At 52.5% G+C, this 22817-nt stretch overlaps 1 protein-coding gene across 1 annotated transcript; it reads left to right on the forward strand.

The window, feature by feature from the left end:
- The first annotated feature begins 542 nt into the window (after window positions 1–542).
- LOC115502436 (endothelial zinc finger protein induced by tumor necrosis factor alpha) lies at window positions 543–21083 on the forward strand. Its single transcript, XM_032591513.1, is given in 8 exon segments — window positions 543–647; window positions 4674–4740; window positions 13376–13502; window positions 19559–20619; window positions 20621–20671; window positions 20673–20862; window positions 20865–20929; window positions 20931–21083. Coding segments are annotated over 7 exon segments (1617 nt in total). The 5' UTR covers window positions 543–647; window positions 4674–4707; the 3' UTR covers window positions 21021–21083.
- The last annotated feature ends 1734 nt before the right edge of the window (window positions 21084–22817 follow it).

The raw sequence follows: 22817 nt of genomic DNA on the forward strand, positions 1-22817 counted from the left end.
TTTTCCCTCCCCCTTCTTTCTTGTCTGCTCCCCATTCTCCTCCCCTCCTGCTCTCCCTCCTCAGCCCTACTTTCTTTTCTCCCCCTGCCCTGTTCCTCCTTATAGATCTTCCTCTCATCTCCTCCCACTCTTTCTTCTTCCTTCTCTCCTCCCTTTCCCAGATCTTCCTCCTCCGGGTCCCTCCTCCTCCCATCTCTTCACTTCTCCTCCCTCTCCTCGTCCCCCTCCCTCCTCCTTCTAACTAGGCCTCCCCTTTCTTTTCCCTTCTCCTCCCTGACTCCCCCTCCCATCTTCCCTTTTCACCCTCCTCCCCTCCTTCTTTGCCCTCCTCCCCATACCCTCCCTCCCCTCCTCTCTCTCCCTCCTCCCTTTCCCCCCTCGCTCCCGCCCCGCCCTCTTCCTCGTTTCTCCCACCCGCACCCGCACCCGCACCGCACCCTTTTGGCGCGTTGCTGCTGGGACCTCCGGGAGGTGGAGGGGCGCTATGGGGTCTCGGATGGGCTCGGCTCCGCTCGGCTCCAGCGCAAGGCCTGACGGAGGCGGTGGTGCGCGGGCCTCTGGGTAGTGTAGTCCGCCCTTCCGCGCAGGCTCAGTGCGGCCGGGCGGGCCCCGCGGGCGCGGGTCATTGTCCTGGCGGAGCTGCGCGGGTGAGTCCCGCTGCGGGCGGGGCGGGGAGGGGAGGGGCGAGGCGGGAGGAGAGGGGGCGGGGCCCCTGCGCGCTCCCCAGACCGGGACCGACCCTCGCCCGGGGAGGGCACCTGTGGGCCGAGGTGAGGGGCGAGGGCAGGGGGCATGCGGACTCAGGAGGGTGTGCTGGCACCGGGACGGTATTTGAGGGCTGTGGTGGGAGTGGGGAGGTCTGGCCGGAAAGGGGACGCGTCTGTGTGGCTGTAGCGCGTGTGCAAGTCAGTGTGAGTCTGGGCGGCCTCCTGTGGCCTCGCCTCTCGGTGCGTGTGCATGTGTGCGCGCACGGTGTGCATGTGTGTGTAGTCGTGTGTGCATTTGCACGTCTGTGCGTGCGGTGTGCGTGTACTTTGTGCCTACGTGTGTGCATGTGTGTGCACCGTGTGCGTAGTGTGCCTGCGTGTGAGCGCAGTGTGCATGTGTGTGCACCGTGTGCGTGATGTGTGCGTGTATACGTGCCTGCGTGTGCGTGTGTGTATGTGCTCGCGTGCACCTCCCTGCGGTGGCCTCTCAGGGTACCCACCAGTGTTGAGTCCTGGCCTGCCTCTAATGGGGGGGGAGGGGGTCACTGTCCTGTCCACCTGTACCTGTCTGCCTTTATCAGTATGGCCAGAGTGTCTCTGTGAAGGTGCCATCGGTTGCCCACCTGTGTCTAGGCTTTGCCTCTGGACCTGTCTCCATGCGTCTCTCTGAGGCCCCCCTCCGTCACTGCCTTTACCTGTGTGTGTGTGCGTGTGTGTCCACCTGTGTCTAGGCTTTGACCGTTCCTAGGTGTGTGTGTGTGGGTATGTCCGGGTGTGCTCCTCCCAAAAGCTTGTCTGAGAGACCGTGTGTGGCTGGACACGGGGACCTAGCCCGGGGCCACCAGATTTCCCAGCTCCTTGCCCTCACTGCCTTGTCTGGCCCATAGAAGGCTCTGGAGGGGCTGGGAGCCTGTGGACCAGCAAAGTGTGTGGGTGACAGCATGTGGGGGGCTAAGGAGGGTTGTTCTTTCTTCTCCTCCCTCCTCCGCAGGCCCATCTTAAAGGGGAGTCCGAAACCCCTGCCCCATCCTGACCAGGGGTTCATTTGTTCAGGGAACGTGTTCTGGGCACTTTGCAGGGACTACCTCCTTTATAGGCCTTCCAGAACTCTGAGGTGGGAGGCGTCATCATCATCATTTTACAGATGGGGAAACTGAGCTCAGACTAAGTCAGTCATCCAGCTCTACACCCGGTCATCCGGGTCTCAGAGCCTCCATGCTCAATCAACAGACAAATGGGAAATTCTTTTTTCTTTTGGATTCATCTGAGACAAAGTTCCATGATTTTTCCCCCATGGGATTGCCCCCTAGGAACAATGGAAGGAAGGAAATGCCAGAAAGCTGAGAGGAAGAGGAGGAAAGAGGGAGCCACCGGCTTTGCAGAAGCACAGACCCTGGGCCGCACTGGGTTCAGCCGTCACCAGCCCCCCTGGACAAGTCACCTTACGGGGCCACTGTGACTTTGTGGGCTCCTTTAAAATTTTTCTTGAAAAATTACAGTTTGTGATTCCACTGCCGTAAGGACAAATATAATCTGGGTTGGATTAGATTCACCTTTTGTGATATCAGGGCCCCTGGGCTTGCTGTGCCTCTTGGGTGAATTGGGTCTGGTTACGTCCCTGTCCAGCCAGACGAGCCAGTGTGGTTGACCTCTCAGTATGGGGATGGGAGCCAGAGACTGCCAGCACAGAAAGAATACCTTTTTAAAAATTAAATTGTGTTTCAAAAACGATGACCTTGATACTGCATCCAGGGAAACAAAAGAATACAAAGGAAAAAATGCACAACTCCTTCTCATGCCCACTTGGTCCCCTCAAGGCGCCACCTGGTGTCTTTTTCTTTCACTCCCTGGTCTTGCCCCAGGGCTCAGAAATGACACACGGGAGCACACCCACCCACATGTGCTGCCTTTTTTTTTTTTTTTTAATGTTTATTTTTGAGAGAGAGAGACAGAGCATGAGCAGAGGAGGGGCAGAGAGAGAGGGAGACACAGAATCCAAAGCAGGCTCCAGGCTCCGAACTGTCAGCACAGAGCCTGACTTGGGGCTCGAACTCATGGACCGCAAGATCATGACGTGAGCCAAAGTCAGACGTTTAACGGACTGAGCCACCCAGGCACCCCGAGAACAACTTTTTGAAAAGACAGTTGTCAATAATGATGTCTGCTGTAAGAAGACGGTAGAAGGGCGGGGAGAGTGTTGCCACCTGAGCTCGGGGGTCTGGGGGTGGGGGACTTCTCCAAGCAGGTGACCGTGGGAAGGAGCTAGCCACGGGATGAGCATTTCTGAAGAGGGAGGCAGATGGGAAGGCCGACGTGCCTGGGGCCAAGTGTTCGAGGTCTGGGCTGCGTGGGAAGACTGTGGATGATCTCTGATGCTGTGGGAAACCATTTGAAAGTTTTAAGCTGGAGGACGTTTTTCTTGAGGGCTTGCTGTAGGCCAGACTCCGTGCTGTGGAGTTTGCGGACGTGGGTCGTGGGTCGTAAGAGACCTGTGCCCACGCCTTTGTGATCAGCGGTGGGGATTCTGAGCCTCCACACCGTTGACATTCGTCTCGTGCAGTGATTGAACAGCATCCTTGGTCTCCACCCACCAAATGCTCATGGCGTCACGTGCCCCCAAATTGTGGCACCTACAAATGTCTCCAGGTGTTGCCCAATGTCTCCTGGGGGCCAAAATCACCCCCGGGGGAGAACTGGTATTCTAAAGGTTTCTGCCAGCCTGTCCTTAAGGTACGTGTCCTTCTGACCTGCATAGGTAAAATCACAAATTTTTGCTTGTGAAAGTGGGGGGCCATCTGGCCTCAAAAAGACCCTTCTTTGTGGTTCTTACACCTTAAGAATTTCGTTTGGAAATTACACACTTTAGTAATTCCGTTTGGAAATTATGGTTCTGGAGCCCCATCCCACGTGGTTTGATGCAGAGTGTCTGGACAGGGGCCTAGGGATGTGTGTTCTGAATAATAATAAACATCCCTAGTGATTTCTGGCACTTGGAGAAATGGCACGGTAGCTAACCATCTGTGCCTCTTTCAGGTGATCCTGAGGGAGGTCTAGGGAGGCATATTTTTGGCTTCTAGCAGAAGGAAAACATGTTTCTATTCAGAGGTATTGGCAACATAGGTAGTGAGCTCCCTATCACGGGAGGCATGCAAGTCCTGGCAGGTCACCATGGAACCAAGAGTGAACCAACATACCCTAAACTCCCAGGAATTTGCCCTAACCTGTGCCACCTGTCCAAAGTAAAACTTTGTCTTTTATTTAAATTGGCTCACTGGTTTTTAAATTTTATTTATTTATTTTACTTAAATCAGCTGCGTTTCAAAGGGCATCCTGTGTGACTGCCGTAAACGGAAGCGGGGCATTGCTGTAAAAAAGGAGACCCATTGAAACAAAGCTGACGGCTTCCCACTGGACCCACAACAGTAATAACCGCTGATATGTCTGGAGCTCTTACCGGTTCCTTCTGTGTGTGTGTCAGTTGAACCTCACAGTTACTCCACGAAATGTGGGGAAGCTCCCCCAGGGGTGGGGAGTGGGGCCCCAGACCAGCACTCGGACACTCGCACACTCACGCTGGGTGAGTGGCTGTGGGTGGGTGTCCGGGTGTGCCTTTGAGAGGCAGCGAGCACGTGGGTGGACCTGGACGTTCCCTGCCCAGCTCCATTCCTTGTGGAATCTTGGGCACATGGCTTAGCTCTCGGGCCTCAGTTTTCTCATCTGTGAAATGGGGTGGAAATAGGACTCACCTTGAGGAGCGTTAGGATTGAAGGAGAGACGTGTGTCTGGGCCCTTGCATGCAGTAAGTGTGGTTAGCATTTGTTACTGGTGCGTGTGTGTGTGTGTGTGTGTGTGTGTCCCTCCTTGTCTGCTTCCTGCTGGGTACGTGTCCTGTCTGCACTGTGAAGCAGGCCCAGGCCTGGTCTCTGGTCTCTCACTGTACCCTCACTCTCTCTCTCCCAACCACAGTCGGCCCGTTCCTGTCACCCTGGGCACTGGAGGGATGGCCACCCAGCTGCTGACTGACGAGGCCCTGGTGAGTCATGTGGCCCTCTCGCACTGCATTCCAGAGGCTAAGGCCAGAGGGCAGGGCCCCTGCAGGGCTCACATACTCGGCCCTGTCTCCTGAGGGCTGTGTCTGCCCCGAGGATGGGGTGGCCTGCATAGGTGATGCTCCTCTCTGCTCAGCCCTTTCTGGGCCCAGCAGCCTCTTGCCTGCCCTGCGACACTGGCTTTGGTCGGCCGAGGGGGACGGGCCAGCTTGGGGGTGACCAGCTCTGTCCTCAGGGCTTTCTGGAGACACTGATGGGCGCCTGGGGAGTGGTGGTTTAAACACATCACATCCAGTGTGACAGAGGCCCCTGGGCAGCACCGTCCCACACGTGTGAATGTCCCTTATGAGCATCCACACGCGTGGTGAAGGACACGGGCTGGAACAAGGCTGCACATCGAAGACAGCAGTCACCTTCGGGGAGAGCAGGGATGACACTGGAGGGGTAGGGGTACCTGGGCGTCTGTGGCTCCCGCTAACTGTGCTTTATGCTTTAGAGGGGGGTATGTGTGTGGCTGTTGTATTTTTCTCCAAACTTCTTTTATGCCAGAGATATTTCATAATTAAACAAATAACATATAAATAAATGCTCCTTCTATAAAACAGGAAGAACCTGTAAACTATAGGTAAGACAGTATAATTCACCCATACATAGTCCCTCTACCCACAGATAACCATATGGATATTTGTGTATTCATTTATTCTGATTACTCTTCTTTTTAATGTTTATTTATTTATTTGTGAGAGAGAGCACAAGCAGAGGAGGGACAGAGAGAGAGGTAGAGTGAGAATCCCAAGCAGGCTCCGTGCTGTCAGCAGAGAGCCTGACGCAGGGCTCGAACCCACGAACCGTGAGATCATGACCTGAGCTGAAGTTGGACGCTTAACCGACAGCCACCCAGGAGCCCCTCTGATGATTCTTTTTAAAAACTGACAGAAGTATTGGCTTTGCGGTTTTAATATTGGTATTTTCCCCCCATCCAACTTTAATCAATAAGGATTTCCCAGGGCGCCTGTGTGGCTCAGTGGGTTAAGCGTCTGACTCTTGGTTTCCGCTCGGGTCAGGATCTCACGGTTTTGGGAGTTTGAGCCCCAAGCAACCTGTGCACCAAGGGTGTGGAGCCTGCTTGGGATTCTCTCTTTCTCCCTCTCTCTCTGCCCCTTCTCTGCGCATGCTCTCTCTCTCTCTCTCAAAAAATAAAATAAACTTTAAAAAAAAAGGATTTCCCTTATTTTGAAACTTCATAAACTTTACACACATCACTTGTTTGCTTGCATTATCGTTGTACCTAAATGTTCATCCAGTGACTTTGATTTCTTTTTTTTAGTAATTTTTTGATGCTGTAAATAGTCTATGATAAAAATCAAAGAAAATTTCTGGTAGGTAATGACATTCGTGATCATTATAAAAGGCTTAGAAAGATCCAGAAGGACACAGCTAAGACAGTCTGCATGACCTGTGATCTTACCCCAGGAGAGAACCTCTTTGGAATGTTTGTGAGCCTTTCTCTCCCTGCACACGTGGTGTTTTGCAAAAATAAGAACCACCCTGGCTAAGCAGTTTTTATATCCTGTTTTTTTTTTTTTGTCAAAGATTTCATCCTAAGCATTTCTCTGTGTGGTTCAGAACAGCCTGTAACATCAACTTCAACGTCTATGTGAGGATTTTCTCTAAGGGCTGTAGCTGGCTTCCTCAGTGGTTGCCCTGTTGTAGGACGTGTATCTGTCTCCAGTTACTCATGGTTACAGATAATGTCAGGAGGGACATGGGTGGAAGTCTTGCCCTGCATCTCGTGCGATTTCTCAGGAGCGATTTTTGGAGAGGAATCCGGGGAATCCGTGGTTGGATACTTCTGAGGCCTTCCATGAGTCCCCAACCCGTGTTGGCAGACTGTGTTCCCCACAGGACGGAGGAGAGGCCTCCCCTGGGCAGGCTGGCCGTCGTCAGAAGTTAACGTTCTGCATTTTAGGTATAAGTGACAAGTGGTACAAACCTTGAGCGTGACAGGTGGTGGCAGAAGGTGTCCCACGGGCTCTTTCTGAGTAGCATTGTTTGTGTTATTACTGAGGCTTTATTTCCAGAAAATGTTATTAGCTATTTCTGCAGGCGGGGGAATTATCTGTCTTGTGCTATAGTCAGCCTACAGGACTTGCTGTATTCTTGCAATTTTAAACAGGTATGTGTATGTGTGTGTGTGGGGGGGGGGTATTCTTCCCAGGCTTGCTTTTTTGTTTTTTGTTTCTTTTAATATTCACTTATTTTTGAGACAGAGACAGAGACAGAGTGGGACTGGGGAATGGGCAAAGAGAGAGGGAGACACAGAATCTGAAGCAGGCTCCAGGCTCTGAGCGGTCAGCACCAAACCTGACGTTGGGCTCGAACCCACGAATGGCGAGATCATGACTTGAGCCGCAGTTGGATGCTTAACCGACTGAGCCACCCAGGCACCCCATGTTTCTTAATTTATTCTATAATTTTAAAATACAAAAGAGCTTCAAATGTTTAAAACCACATCTGTCTCGGGGCACCTGGGTGGTTCAGTCAATTAAGCATCTGATTCTTGATTTTGGTTCAGGTCATGATCTCATGGTTCATGGGTTCAAGCCCTGCATCGGGCTTCACGCTGACAGCTCAGACCCAGCTTGGGATTCTCTTTCACCCTCCCTTTCTCTCTGCCCCTCCCTCACTCTTACACATGCGTGCACACACTCTCTCTGCCTTTTAAAATAAATAAACTTAAAAAAAATCTGTCACGTTTTTGTTAAAACTGGATTAAAAACAAAAAACGGGGGCGCCTGGGTGGCTCAGTTAAGCGTCCGACTTCGGCTCAGGTCATGATCTCACAGTTCGTGGGTTTGAGCCCCGCGTCGGGCTCTGTGCTGACAGCTCGGAGCCTGGAGCCTGCTTCGGATTCTGTGTCTCCCTCTCTCCCTGTCCCTCCCCTGCTCCTTTTCTCTCTCTCTTTCTCAAAAATAAATAAATGTGAAAAAAAACCTCTGTCCATAATGCAAACAGGAAGTGTGTGCCCCATTACCAGTTATTCCCACTTTCCTCCACCGGCCCCCTGCCCCTGGCAGCCGCGAATCTGCTTTCTGTCTCCATGAATTTTCATATCCGACACATTCCATGTAAATGAAATCACACGTTGTATGGTCCTCTGTATCTGCCTTTCAGCATCATGATTGTTTTTTAATGTTTATTTACTTGAGAGAGCACCAGCAGGGGAGGAGCAGAGAGAGAATCCCAGGCAGGCTCCACACTGACAGCACGGAGCCCAGATGCAGGGCCTGAACTCATGAACTGTGAGATCATGACCTGAGCCCAAGTCAAGAGTCACACAGTCAACTGACTGAGCCCCCCAGGCGCCCCTCAGCATCCTGATTTTGAGGTTCCTTCATGTAGCACAGGCTAGTGCTTCCTTCCTTTTCATGGGCGAGTAATACTCCACTGTGTGGCTAGAAAAAACACATTTTGTTTCCCCATTCTGCGGGTGATGGACATTTGGGTTGTTTCCGCTGTCTGGTCATTCTCAGTCATGCTGCAGTGAACATTCCAAGTCTTTGGTTTGCACCCGAGTCCGCATTTCTCCAGCGTATATACCCAGGAGTAGGATTGCGGCCTCATGTGATGATTCTGTTTAACCATCTAGGGAACTGTCGGACTGTTTCCCAAAGCAGCCGCACGTGATGTCTTCATTTATAACTGGTCCGGGGTGGTTGTCTTGATTTCTTTTACCTGCGTTACCTAGGAGGACTGCAACAGCTTGTGCGTGTTGGGGGGTTAAGCCTCAGTTCTAGGGGAAGCCTCCTCGATCCCCTGCTGTCTGCTCTCCCAGCATCCTTTGCTGTAAGGTGTAGGGTCCAGAACTTCAAGACTGTCCATTTTGGCTTCAAGCATTTTTGTGCACCCCCAGCCCAGGCTGGGTGTGTGGGACCTGCTTGAAAAAGAGTTTACCTAGTGAGTGAGTTGAGATGGAACATGTTAAGGGAAGACTTTCTGAAGGGATTATTATATTAAAAAATAAAACACGTTTTTTTTTTTTTTATTTTTTTTTAACGTTTATTTATTTTTGAGACAGAGAGAGACAGAGCATGAACGGGGGAGGGTCAGAGAGAGGGAGACACAGAATCTGAAACAGGCTCCAGGCTCTGAGCTGTCAGCACAGAGCCCGACGTGGGGCTCCAACTCACGGACCGTGAGATCATGACCTGAGCCGAAGTCGGCCGCCCAACCGACTGAGCCACCCAGGCGCCCCTAAAACACGTTTTAAAGGGGAAGGAGGAAACTTTTAGAAGTGATGGATAAGTTTATGGCCTTGATTGCGGTGGTGATTACATGGGTGTGTACTTTCCAAACTTAATTAATATCCACAGCTTTTTGTATGTCAACCGTACCTCAATAAAGCAGGGGTTTTTAAAGAAGGAATTATTGGGGCACCTGGGTGGCTCAGATTGTTAAGCGTCCGACTCTTGATTTCAGCTCAGGTCATGATCTCACGGTTCATGGGATCGAGAACCGCATCAGGCTCTGCACGCACAGTGCAGAGCCTGCTTGAGATTCTCTTTCTCTCTCTGCACCTTACCCCCCCATGCATGCTCTGTCCCTCTCAAAAATAAATAAATAAATAAATAAAATAAATGAATAAACACTTAAAAATAAATAAAAAAAATAAAGAAGGAATTATTATTAAGACTGGCCAAAGGTCCTATTAGTTCAAAGAATCAAATAATAGTATTACAATGATAATAATCACTATTAATACTAAATATATAGAGAATATATATATGAAATGCCAAAATTAATCAGATGATGATAGCAAAAGTTGACATGAACCAGGCACATACTTAGCTGTACCAGACTGTGCCGGAAGCATACGTACATTACTTCGCTTAATGCCCATGACCAGTACGGAGGGGGGGACATTGTTGGTCTGAAGTTCATGACCACTAAGGAGGGGGGACGTTGTTGTTCTGAAGTTCGTGACCACTACGGGGGGGGGGGACATTGTTGTTCTGAAGTCCGTGACCACTAAGGAGGGGGGACATTGTTGTTCTGAAGTTCGTGACCACTACGGGGCGGGGGGGGCATTGTTGTTCTGAAGTTTGTGACCACTAAGGAGGGGGGACATTGTTGTTCTGAAGTTTGTGACCAGTACGGGGAGGGGACATTATTGTTCTGAAGTTTGTGACCACTAAGGAGGCGGGATATTGTTGTTCTGAAGTCCGTGACCACTAAGGAGGGGGGACATTGTTGTTCTGAAGTTCGTGACCAGTATGGGGGGGGACATTGTTGTTCGGAAGTTTGTGACCACTATGGGGGGGGACATTGTTGGTCTGAAGTTCGTGACCACTACTGGGGGGGTATTGTTGTTCTGAAGTCCATGATCGCTATGGGGGGGGGACATTGTTGTTCTGAAGTTTGTGACCACTAAGGAGGGGGGACATTGTTGTTCTGAAGTTCGTGACCACTACGGGGGGGGTATTGTTGTTTTGAAGTCCATGATCACTATGGGGGGGGGACATTGTTGTTCTGAAGTTTGTGACCACTACGGGGGGTGGACATTGTTGTTCTGAAGTTCGTGACCAGTATTGGGGGGGGGACATTGTTGTTCGGAAGTTTGTGACCACTATGGGGGGGGACATTGTTGGTCTGAAGTTCGTGACCACTACTGGGGGGGGATTGTTGTTCTGAAGTCCATGATCGCTATGGGGGGGGGGACATTGTTGTTCTGAAGTTTGTGACCACTAAGGAGGGGGGACATTGTTGTTCTGAAGTTCGTGACCACTACGGGGGGGGTATTGTTGTTTTGAAGTCCATGATCACTATGGGGGGGGGACATTGTTGTTCTGAAGTTTGTGACCACTAAGGAGGGGGGACATTGTTGTTCTGAAGTTCGTGACCACTACGGGGGGGTATTGTTGTTTTGAAGTCCATGATCACTATGGGGGGGGGACATTGTTGTTCTGAAGTTTGTGACCACTACGGGGGGTGGACATTGTTGTTCTGAAGTTCGTGACCAGTATTGGGGGGGGGGACATTGTTGTTCGGAAGTTTGTGACCACTATGGGGGGGGACATTGTTGGTCTGAAGTTCGTGACCACTACTGGGGGGGTATTGTTGTTCTGAAGTCCATGATCGCTATGGGGGGGGACATTGTTGTTCTGAAGTTTGTGACCACTAAGGAGGGGGGACATTGTTGTTCTGAAGTTCGTGACCACTACGGGGGGGGTATTGTTGTTTTGAAGTCCATGATCACTATGGGGGGGGGACATTGTTGTTCTGAAGTTTGTGACCACTACGGGGGGTGGACATTGTTGTTCTGAAGTTCGTGACCACTACGGGGGGTGGGGGGGACATTGTTGTTCTGAAGTCCATGATCACTATGGGGGGGGGACATTGTTGTTCTGAAGTTTGTGAGCACTACGGGGGGGGACATTGTTGTTCTGAAGTTCGTGACCACTACGGTGGGGGGACATTGTTGTTCTGAAGTTCGTGACCACTACGGTGGGGGGACATTGTTGTTCTGAAGTCCATGATCACTATGGGGGGGGGACGTTGTTGTTCTGAAGTTTGTGAGCACTACGGGGGGGGGACATTGTTGTTCTGAAGTCCATGATCACTATGGGGGGGGACATTGTTGTTCTGAAGTTTGTGAGCACTACGGGGGGGGGACATTGTTGTTGTGAAGTCCATGATCACTATGGGGGGGGACATTGTTGTTCTGAAGTTCGTGACCAGTACGGGGGGGGGGACATTGTTGTTCTGAAGTTCGTGACCAGTACGGGGGGGGGGGACATTGTTGTTCTGAAGCCTGCTGAACAAACAAGACACGGAAGGGTTAAGACAGTAGCCCAAGGACACACAGCCCAAGGACACACAGGAAGGGGCAGAGCCAGGATTTCACTGCAGGCCACCCAGCTCCCAAGTCCAAAGCCATAACCACCGGGTTATGCTGCTTCCACGTCAAGTGGTGGGGGCCGCTGAGACTGAGATGGGGGGCACAGCGTGAGCCCTGGCACCGGGCAGGCACTCGGGACAATGAAGGGAGTGGCCCGCGGAGAGGGTCTCTCACTGTCCAGCCGGCAGAGGTGCTCAGAGGACCGAGGAGAGAGTCGAGGACGAGTGGGCGGCAGTAACGGTGGCTGACGGTGTTTGAGCACTTACCGTATACGTGCAATGTTCTGAGCCTCAGACGTGGATTAACTTCCTCAGTCCTCATGCCCTCCTTACTCACTGATCCACGGATTCATTCAGGAGCTACTTAGTGCGTGCCTACTGTATGCCAGGCATGGTACAAAGCACTGGGGATCACAGAGAGCAAGACGGATGTGTTGGTTTGCTAAGGCTGCCGTAAGAAAAGTGACCCCAGACCGGGGGGCTTAAACAACGTAACTGTGTGTCCTCACAGTCCTGGAGGACGGAGGCCACAAGGTCATGGTGTCGGCAGGGCCATGCTTCCTCTGAAGGTGTTAGGGAAGGATGCGTTCCGGGCCTCCCTTCTGGCCGCTGGTAGGTCTTGGCTTGTGGCGGCATAAGGTCACTTGACAGGGTGTTCTCCCTGTGTGCCCGTGCGGGTCTGAATTTCCCTTTTTTATAAGGATGCCAGTCCTGAAGGTTTAAGGGCCCCCCTCCTCCTCCAGTATGATTTCCTCCTAACTAATTACAACTGCACTGTCCCTAGTTCCAGATGACGTCCCATTCGGGGATGCTGGGGGTTAGGACTTGGGGGTGGGCAGAACTCGACCTATAACAAGCACTTTGAATGGGACCTGGCCCATAGCGTCTGCATAACAAGTGATAGGTCTTGTCACCGTTGTGATGGCCGCCATCGCCCCCGTCGTTACCTCCCGTGCTATGGGATATTCGTTATATCCACGGGGCTCACGGCATCAGCTGGGAAGGCACTGAGGCTTCCACCCCGTGAACTTCCCACCGTCCCCCGCCCTGGGCCCATCTGCCTTTTAGCCTCAGGTCTTCATCCCAGCCCCTCCCCACTCCAGAATCTCATCCCACGGACCCAACCACTAACTGTCCCCTCAGACCACATTTGGTGTCAACTTTCCGAAATCTCCCTGGACACCCCCTCAGGCTGCCTTTGCTCAGGTGCCTGGAGGATCTCGTTCATACCTTCACAGTGGTATTGAGCAGATGGCCGGTCCGTCCCCTGTGTGTTCCTGCCTCGTCCACGAGGACCTGGTTCTTGAACTTTCCATGGCTCCTGCCCAGCACCCAGCTCAGTGCCTGCAGCTCCGTAGGGGCTCAGGACAGTTTGTTGAACTACTGGATCCCATCTAGGATTCCGCCTTTGACGGGCAGCTCATGCACAGGGCGATTCACAGGGTTACGGTCATTATACCTTTGGTTCCTTCTCTGCTTCTCAAGTGTGCCACTTTCTGCTCTAAACAATCTTAGGTTTGTTTTGTTTCTCTGTCCGAGGACCATCCCAATAGAAGTAGGCACCAAGGACACTGAGCAGTTGGTCCCTTCAGAACTCCGAACCTTGTTGAAATCACTCCAGATTTGTCTGCCTTCCCTAAATCCTCTTGGCTTTTCCGGCCATTTCTCCAGGCCTCTGTGAGCAGGGCCCTGCGGTGAGCGGTTGTGGGTTTCCTCTTACAGGAATCAGTGACATTCAGGGACGTGGCCGTGGACTTCACGCAGGAGGAGTGGCAGCAGCTGGAGCCTGCCCAGAAGGACCTGTACAGAGATGTGATGCTGGAGAACTACAGGAACCTGGTTTCTCTGGGTAAGGGGGCAGCTTTGCTGAATTTCTCACCGCCGGCCTGCAAAGAAATAAGAAAAAAGATGGACAGATTTGACTATGTAGGAAGTTTAAATGACTCAAAGATAAAAATAAAGTTGACAGGTAATGGGGGAATAATATTTACCACCTGTATAATGGTCAAAGGATTATAATTGTATAAGGAGCTCCTAGGAGTAAACAAGAATAAAACAAGAAAAAGGATGATAGGAAGGTAGACCAAACCTATGAGATGGCAGCTCATGAATGTAGAAATATACAAAATTACACTTCATAAAAAAATTTTAAAGCTTACCAATAGAGAAATAAATACAAATCAAGTCAAAGAAATCTAGTTTTTGCCCATGAGGTACACAGAGATGAAAAAGAATGAAGATAGCCTGTATTATGAGAGTGTAGGGAAAAGGACTTTCTCGTTTTAGGAGCATAAAGTTGGGACAGCTCATTTGGAGGACAGTTTGGCGTTATCAACCACATTTTTAACGGTTCTGTCTTTAGCGATCTCCCTGTAAGATATCTCCGTGTAAGTGTGCAAAGTTTTACATAGGAGGAAAAGGATAAAAGGCCTAAAATGCCTACCTACACAAGACTGGCTAAACATATCCCATTATACCAGTGAGATGGAGACCACACAGCTCTTCAAAGATGAGGGCTGTCTGTAGACGCTGACGTGGAAAGATGTCCCTTGATAATAGTGTTAGGTTAAAAAAAACCACTAATTTTCAGAACTAGAATATGTTCTCACTTCTTTTATGGCTTTTGTGAAGTATAATTGACCTACAGTTAACTGCACTTTTTTAAAGCGAACAATTGGATGCATCCTGACACCCGTCTACACCCGGGGGGAAGCCATGACCACGGTCCAGATGACGAACATATCCATTACCCATTTCCAGCACCTGCCAGTACTTCGTGCACACACCTCCGTTCCTTGGGCAGCCTTACGGCATTTTGGTTTAATCTGCGCATTCTGCAACTTTATATAGATGCACTGATACAGCCAGTAGTCTTTTTGGTCTGATTCCTTGCACTCGGCAGAAGTATTTTGAGGTTCGCCATGTTGCGTGTACAAATAGTTCACTCCTCTTAATTGCCGAGTAACGGTCTACTTCCTGGATAGAACACAGTCTGCGTGTCCCTTCGCTTGTTGGCGAACATCTGCGCTGTCTCCGATTCTGGGCTGATAGAAATAGAGCTGCTGTGAACCCGTGCGGACAGCTTTCACCGAGGACCTGTGTTTTCCTTTCTCTTGAGCGAACACCAGGAGAACAGTTGAACCACGCAATGATGTGTCCCGACCTTTCAGGAAACTGCCAGACGTTTTTTGCAAAGCGGTTGGTGCCATTTCACATTTCCGTGCTTAGGAGTTCCGGCTACTCTGTGATCTGTCAAAATTTTGGATGTGCAATCTTTGTTATTTTAGCCTTTCTTGGGGATCTTCCATGCTTTTGGTGTCCTAAGAGACCATTGCCCAACCCAAGCCGCTAAGATTCCTTCCTGTGTTTTCTTCTAAGACTTTTATAGTTTTGGCTCTTTGTTTAGGTTGTTGGTCCATTTTGAGTGAGTTTTTGTGAACCGTGTAGAAAAGGGGCCTGACGTCACTGCTGAATGCAGGTGTCCAAGTGCCCCACAGTCAACTAATTGTTGAAGAGCAGAAGTTTTTAACTTGACGAAGTCCACTTTATCAATCATTTTCTCGAGGATCATGCTTTTGGGACCATATCTACAAAATCTTTGCCTGTCACAGGCCACAAAGGTTCTCTTCCATAAACCGTAGGGTTTTTAGGTGTTTTGTGTTTTCTTCTGGGATCCCTAGAGAGTTAATTTTTGTAATGATGCAAAGTGTTCATTGAAGCTCGGTTTGGTCGTTCCACGGGCTTTGTTAAAAAGGCCGAACTGTTCCACTGGAAACATTTCCACTGAATTTTCTCCACTGAATTGCCTTTGCACGTTTGTCAAAAATCAGCTGTCCGTGTGCGCGTGTGTGGGTCGAACTCCCGGCTCTGTTCTGTGTCCTTCATCTGTATCTGTTTTGACACCAACCCCGTGTCATTTGACCTGCTCTCACTTTCTGCCGTTATGACCTGTGCTCAGTCTAGATGGCTTGCTGTCCCCACAACCCCCTGAGTGCCCTGCCCGCTGCCCGTGAATTCGATGGTGTGGGTTACCTGGCTGGCTGGTGTGAGAAGGCTCTGTGCCCAGCCCGACGGGCTCTGGGTACTGCTTTCAAATCCTTTTGGGTTCTTCTGCGAGCGTGGGTAGTTTCCATGTATGCATGTTGTGATCTGTAATCTGACGCTGCAGGGAGGACCTTGCACATCTCCAAAGCACTCTCTCTGCTCAGGGGCTCTGCTGGGCTCTGCCTCAGTTTACTCCTCGGTGCTGCAGCCTGCAGCCTTTCCCGTGAGTAAACTGGGTGATCGTAGGACCACCTGGGTGGCTCAGTCAGCTGAGCATCCGACTCTTGATTTCAGGTCAGGCCATGATCTCATGGTTCGTGAGTTCTCCGCCGATCGTGCGGAGCCTGCTTGGGATTCTCTCCATCTCAACCTCTGCCCCTCCCCTGCTTGTGCTTTCCCTCTCTCAAAATAAATACATAAACATTAAAAAATAAACTATAATAAAAAGGTAGGCACTGGGGAAAAAGTTCTTTCAAAGTACACACCAAACAGTTAACGCAGACAGAGGAGATCGCAGGAGGTTTCCGTTTTATGTTATTTTTTGATGTTTGGTGTTTTACTGACAAGTGTGGATTACTTTGTGATCAGAAACAATCGTAGAAATCCGGAATACAGGAAAACAAACTGAAGGACAAGAAATCGAGTACCACATGAGAAAAAAAAAACCAAACAGTACATCCATATTTAGACCAAAAGGAACAAATAGCATTTTGCACATTAGCGGCTGTTTGCCAGAGTGACCTCAGCAGACGTTGTTAGCATTTCCTCGACGGTAGGCAAGAATGCCTGTGTCCACCAGCCACGCATCATCAGCACTTTGCTCCCTGCCAGTCTCTTTGGTGAAATGCCCGGTGGCGGGTTGGGTTCATCTGGTTGCCGTCGAGCTGTGTATTCACAGCTTGTCATGGCTCAGAGCAGAGTATTGGCTGCAGAAGACTTTCAACTATTCTCACAGCTGACCCTCTGCCCGCTGTGAGCTTGTAGCCACAGCCAGCTTCTGTCCCAGCATGTCTCAGCCCCCATCGCCCCCCCCCCCCGCCCCCGAAATCCACCATTACCCTCTCCCCGCCCCCACCACGGTCGTCACGTCCCGTGCCACACCCTGCCCAAACATCTCAGCATCACGCCACACCCCAAGGTGACTAAACCACAATCATTCCTCTACCTTAAGTATTTCTCAAATCTTTCCCGCTGGGAGAGGAAGACAACTCACAGCAAAACAGTGACTCATTGGGGGCCACCGCTCTGGGAGCAGACCACTTGGATCCCAGCTCTGCCTCTAGTGCTCTGTGGCCTTGAGTATGTGACTTCCTTCTCAGAGCCTCCGTGTCCTCTTCTGTAAAATGGGCACAATCTTAAGAGTACCTAAGTCGCATGTGGTGGTCAGGGTCACATGGAACGATACAAGCCGATTGCTTAGCACTGCAGGTGCCCAGTGAATGTGCATCTGATACCTCCTGTGTGCCAGGCACTGCCGCAGGAGCTGGGCCAGACAAGCTCACTTTCCACAGTGGGGTTGGGGGGGGGGGGGGCGCTGGCAATCAGCAGGTCCAGGGACAGACAAAAGTTGCCATAGACCATGATGAGTGCCCACAACGAAACCGGCAAGAGACTAACAGGAGGAGTCTTCCTTTCCACCGCAGGATGGACAGGAAAGACCTCCCTGTGGAGAAGTGTTCGCTGAGGGCTGAAGGATGAGCACCAGTGGGAAGGGTGGGGCAGCGGCACATGTAAAGGCCCTGAGGCAGGAAGAACTTGGCAGGGAGTAAAACGGGAACGAGAGGGCAAGTGTGGCTGCCAGCAAGTGAGCAGGGGATGGAGAGTGGGGGACGGCTCAGGAGAGGGGGCCCTGGCTCCGTCCCAAGGACCCTGTAGGCCGGGGAAGGCATTGGCTTCACGTGTCAGCATACCAGGAAGGCGCTGGACGGTGTGGTCTGACTGCTAAGAATATCCTCTTGCTGCTGAGCGGAGAATCCATGGCGGAGGGCTGAGGGTGGCGGGTCTTGCCGCATTTCAGGCAAGAAATCCAGGGTGCCTAACTGGATCTCGGGCAGGGGCGACGCGAGATTGGATCCGGTCCAGTCTGTTGTGCACGTCCAGTGGCTCTCGTTAACAGTCTGGAGGGTGGGAGGGAAGGAGCGAATCAAGGATGACTGCCACATCTGTTTTATGATCTTATTTTATTTTATTTTATTTTATTTTAATTTAATTTTATTTTTTATTAAATTTCATTTCATTATTTTATTTTATTTTTATTTTATTTTAGTTATTTTATTATTCATTATTTTATTTCATTTCATGTTATTTTATTTTTTATTTCGTTTTATTTCATTCCATTCCATTTTATTTTATTTTATTTCATTTTATTTCATTTCATGTTATTTCATTTCACGTTATTTTATTTCATGTTTTTTTATTTTTTAATTTCATTTCATTTTTTGTTTCATTCCATTCCATTTTATTTTATTTTCTGTTGTGGTAAGACATACATAAAATTTACCGTTTTAACAGTTTTTAGGCGTACAGTTTGGTGGTATTAGGTACATTCACACTGATGTGCTGCCGCCATCATCCATCCATAGAACTCTTTTCTCCGGGCAGAACTGGAACTCTGTGCCCTTTAAGCGCCAACTCCCTCTCCCCCTCCCCCTCCCCCAGCCCCTGGCGCCGTCTGCTTTCTGTCTCTGTGGACGTGATGCCCCCCGGGAACCTCACGTCACTGGATTCCTACAGTACTGGTTCTTCTGTGTCTCACTTACTTGCTAAGTCTCTTTGATGAGCCTTTCTTTTTATCATTGTGCTTGGAGGGGCAGGGGCCCCAATCAGATGCACTAGGTTTGCAGTAACCGGGGGGGGGGGGGGGGGGGGGGGGGACACCAGGTAGGCTTTCGAATATTCCAGCAGAGCTCAGAGTGTGGGCTGGACGGGTAAATGGGGGAGGCATCAGCATATAGAAGACCCTGAATTCCAGACTGCCGTGGCACAGCCGCAGGGTTTAGGGGAGGGGTCTCAGACTCCAGGGGTTGCAAGCTAGGTGGGGGTTCAAGTGGGAGAGCGAGATCAGCTGCTCCTCCCCTGCTGGGTCTTGCCGCCTCCTGGCAAGGAGGGCTCCACGTGGAGATTGTTGTGTGAAGAAGATCTCACAGCTTCTGCGTGTTGGGAATGAAGCCGTTGGATCCGTGATACAGAGTCTGGAACTCAGGAGAGTCCCCTGGACTGGAAATAGAGATTTAGAAACCAACAGGGTACACGTAGGCGGGCACTCGAGCCGCAGCGGGGCTGTGATTCCGGCGGGGGGGGGGGGGGGGCGGGGAGGATGTGCAGAGGCCGAGGGTCTGGGCAGCGGAGGAGGGGGGAGGGGCAGGGGAGGGCGGAGCTTGGCTGGCAGGTGGGGGGATAGAGGACAGGCAGCGCACCCCCATAAATGTCAGCTGTCACCTTAGCGTTTCTAACAACCCCTGATGCTTTGAGAAGCCTCCGCGGTTGGGGGTGTTCGGGGTGGTCCCTGGAAGCCAGGAGCCCATTGCAGAACTCCTTGCTCGGGTTTCCTCGAGCTGATCCGCTCGGTCCAAGCCCGGTACCTCCTGTTGTTTCTGTACAGGCGGCTCTCCTCCGAGCTCCTGTGTGCGGGCTGGGCTGCCCTTGTCTCCGCTGCCCCGAAGGGACAGGTCCTGTCCCCTCCACCCCCCTCCGCCTCATGTGGGCTCTGCTTCTTCAGACCACCTTTGCGGCCCGCTCATCGCTGCCCTTGCGCTCGGCAGGGCGGTCTCCGATGTCACCTGCCCATCCCGCGCTCTGGAAGGTCCTTGCTCCCAGCCTTGTTAACTCCATGTGTCTCGTCTTCTCTCTCCCCTCCCCCAGACTTGGAGTCTAGACCTGAAATGAAGGAATCGGGTCCAAAGGAGGACTTTGCGGAACACAGGCCATCCGTCGGGGCGGTGGCCGAGGGACCCACGAGAAATGGTGCCTGCGGCCCGGCCTTTGAAGGCGCGTGGACCCTGGGTGACTGGGTGGAGAGGAGGCAGCAGGGGGGCGCCAGGACCTGCCTGGGGCGGTCGGAGGTTTCTCAGGAGCTCGCCCCCGAGTGTCGTCGGGAACCTCAGGTCCTCACCCCCCAAAGCTCCAGCCTGCGCCCGCCACCATCGGCGGGTCCGGGGGAAGCAGGGTCCCAGCCGCGTGTGGTGCTCGGCGCAGACCTCAGCCAGCCCTCCAGACTGGACGCAGAGGAGAAGCCTTACGCGTGCGCCACGTGCGGCAAGGCCTTCAGCCGCAGCTCGTCCCTCGTGAAGCATCAGAGGACCCACACCGGGGAGAGGCCCTTCGAGTGTGACGAGTGCGGGAAGCACTTCATCGAGCGCTCGTCCCTCACCATCCACCGCAGGGTCCACACCGGGGAGAAGCCGTACCGGTGCGGGGACTGCGGCAAGGCTTTCAGCCAGCGCATGAACCTGACCGTGCACCAGCGCACGCACACGGGCGAGAAGCCGTACGCGTGCGCCGCGTGCGGGAAGGCCTTCCGCAAAGACCTCGTCCCTGGCGCAGCTACCGAGCGCGTGCACACGGGCGAGCGGCCGTACGCGTGCGGGGACTGCGGCAAGGCCTTCAGCCAGAACATGCACCTGACCGTGCATCGGCGCACGCACACGGGCGAGAAGCCGTACGCGTGCGCCGAGTGCGGGCGCGCCTTCAGCCAAAACATGCACCTGACCGAGCACCGGCGCACGCACACGGGCGAGAAGCCGTTCCGCTGCGGGGACTGCGGCAAGGCCTTCAACAAGAGCTCGTCGCTGACGCTGCACCGGCGGAACCACACGGGCGAGAAGCCGTACGCGTGCGGCGAGTGCGGCAAGGCCTTCAGCCAGAGCTCCTACCTGATCCAGCACCAGCGCTTCCACATCGGGGTCAAGCCCTTCGAGTGCAACGCGTTGTGGCAAGGCCTTCAGCAAGAACTCGTCGCTCACGCAGCACCGGCGGTGTGCACACGGGCGAGAAGCCGTACGAGTGCTCCGTGTGCAGGAAGCACTTCACGGGCCGCTCGTCCCTGCTCGTGCACCAGACGGGCCACACCGGCGAGAAGCCGTACGCGTGCGGCGAGTGCGGCAAGGCCTTCAGCCAGAGCGCGTACCTCATCGAGCACCAGCGCATCCACACCGGCGAGTACCCCTACACTGCGCCCAGTGCGGCAAGGGCTTCATCAAGAACTCCTCGCTCACCGTCCACCAGCGCATCCACCACCGGCGGAGAAGCCTACAGGTGCGGCGAGTGCGGGAAAACCTTCAGCCGGAACACCAACCTCACGCGCCACCTGAGGATCCACACCTAGGGGGAGGCGTGGGGGGCGCCTGGTCCCGGGACCTGCCTTGGGGGGGGGCCTGAGCCCCCAGCACGGGCGGTGCAGACGCGGGAGCCCCCGGGTAGCGCGCCCCAGGCGGGCCTTACGAATGGGGACTTGTGCACAGGTCCTCTTGCTACGGGGCACCCGCAGGGCCTAAGGAGGAAGCCAGTCCCTCCGTGTCTAATGTGCTTAGGAACATGGTCAGGGTCTCTGTGGCTGGACACTCACGGGAGCCCCAGGAACCGGGGCATCAGGGTTCTAGGCCGTGGGAGTGGACTGTAAGGGCTGGGACAGAGCACTTAGTGTCCCGGGGGGGACACTCCGGAGGAGGGGGCTGAGAGGGGGAGGTGGACTCCATAAGTGAATGTGGACATTTTGGGACCCTAGATCTAGTGCAGATGCCAGGTGGGCACCCTCCTGAGTTTCCTCCTGGGGTGGAAGCCAGAGCCCCGCTCCCCTCCATCCCTCTGTCTGTCCCTAAGCCACTAACGCGGCAGAAGCTGACAAGCTGTGTGACAGGGAGGAGGTGGTTTTCACAGTCAGGAAATAATAGTAAGCACTTGGGATGCCGAAGTTTCTCATAGTGGTCATTTAGGGTTTTTTACAATAAAACTTTTAAAAGTGTAATTTTTAAAAAATGTTTATTTATTGAGAGAGAGAGGGAGAGAGTGGGGGAGGGGCACAGAGAGCATCCCAAGCAGGCTCCTGGCTGTCAACAAAGAGCCGAACACAGGCCTGGATCTCGTCAACGGTGAGATCATGACCTGAGCCCAAATTAAGTCGGATGCTCAACTGGCTGAGCCACCCAGGCGCCCTGAGAGACCAGTGTCATTTTAAACAGCCGTCGGGTTCAGAAGAGACAGGAACCAGTTCCGCCATCAAAATCAGTCTCCTGCTTGTGGGGAGAGGGGGAGGGCAGGTGATTCAGGTTTAAATACTTAACTGGGTTTAGTCAGTACGCATTTCTGAACACAGACTGCCTGTTTTTATAGCTGTTTTTTTTGCAGTCGAATTTGAAGGTAGCTCCAAGTGAGTCTCCTAAGGCTGACCTGAAGCTTTGTTTACGTGAAGAGCTCCCCCAGGGTCTCCTTTCTCGGGGGACTTTGATGCTGCCCTTTTTCCTTTTAACATTCGATGCCACTTGCCCCAAATGTCCTGGTGTTTCCGACGTCCTATTGCTTCTTGACAATGCCCACAAAGAATAAACAACTCACTTTGAGAGATCAGTTTCTATCAGTACGCACTTTGTGTTGAGAGTAGGAAACGCATCTGCTCGGGAGCACGTAATCAAGGCGGACAGGTTTTCGGGTGTCTGGCAGCCGGGTGGGCATCAGGGTGGGTTTGTTCCAGGTTCGGCATTGGAACCGCAGCTCTGGTTGTCTGGCTCGCCCTTCCTGTGCCGGCCGTCTGGGTGGAGACAGGGCTCTGGCAATCAGTGACACACACCCTGAGCTCCGTTCTGTCAGACTCCCCCACAAACTGACTCCCATGACCAGAGAAATGGCACATGCTGCTTGGCCTGGGTCTGGGTCTTGCCCTCGTCCTAGTGGCAGCAAGGAGCCCAGATGGGCCTGAGCGCTGTGTGTCTTTGATGTGGACATGGCGTCCTCCCGTCCAGACCTCACTCCAGGGGAAGTGGGGAGCAAGCAGAGAAGGCGGCCCCATGTCGTTAGCCCTGGGGGGTCACGGGGCTTACCAATCTCATGGCCTCCCTGGCACTCATCCTTAGAGTGAGGCCGCTGCAGCAGGGGACGTTTCCTTCAGGAAGTGCTGTCCCTGCCGTGG

This window comes from Lynx canadensis, chromosome E2, assembly GCF_007474595.2.
Source record: "Lynx canadensis isolate LIC74 chromosome E2, mLynCan4.pri.v2, whole genome shotgun sequence".
Classification (NCBI taxonomy): Eukaryota; Metazoa; Chordata; class Mammalia; order Carnivora; family Felidae; genus Lynx; species Lynx canadensis.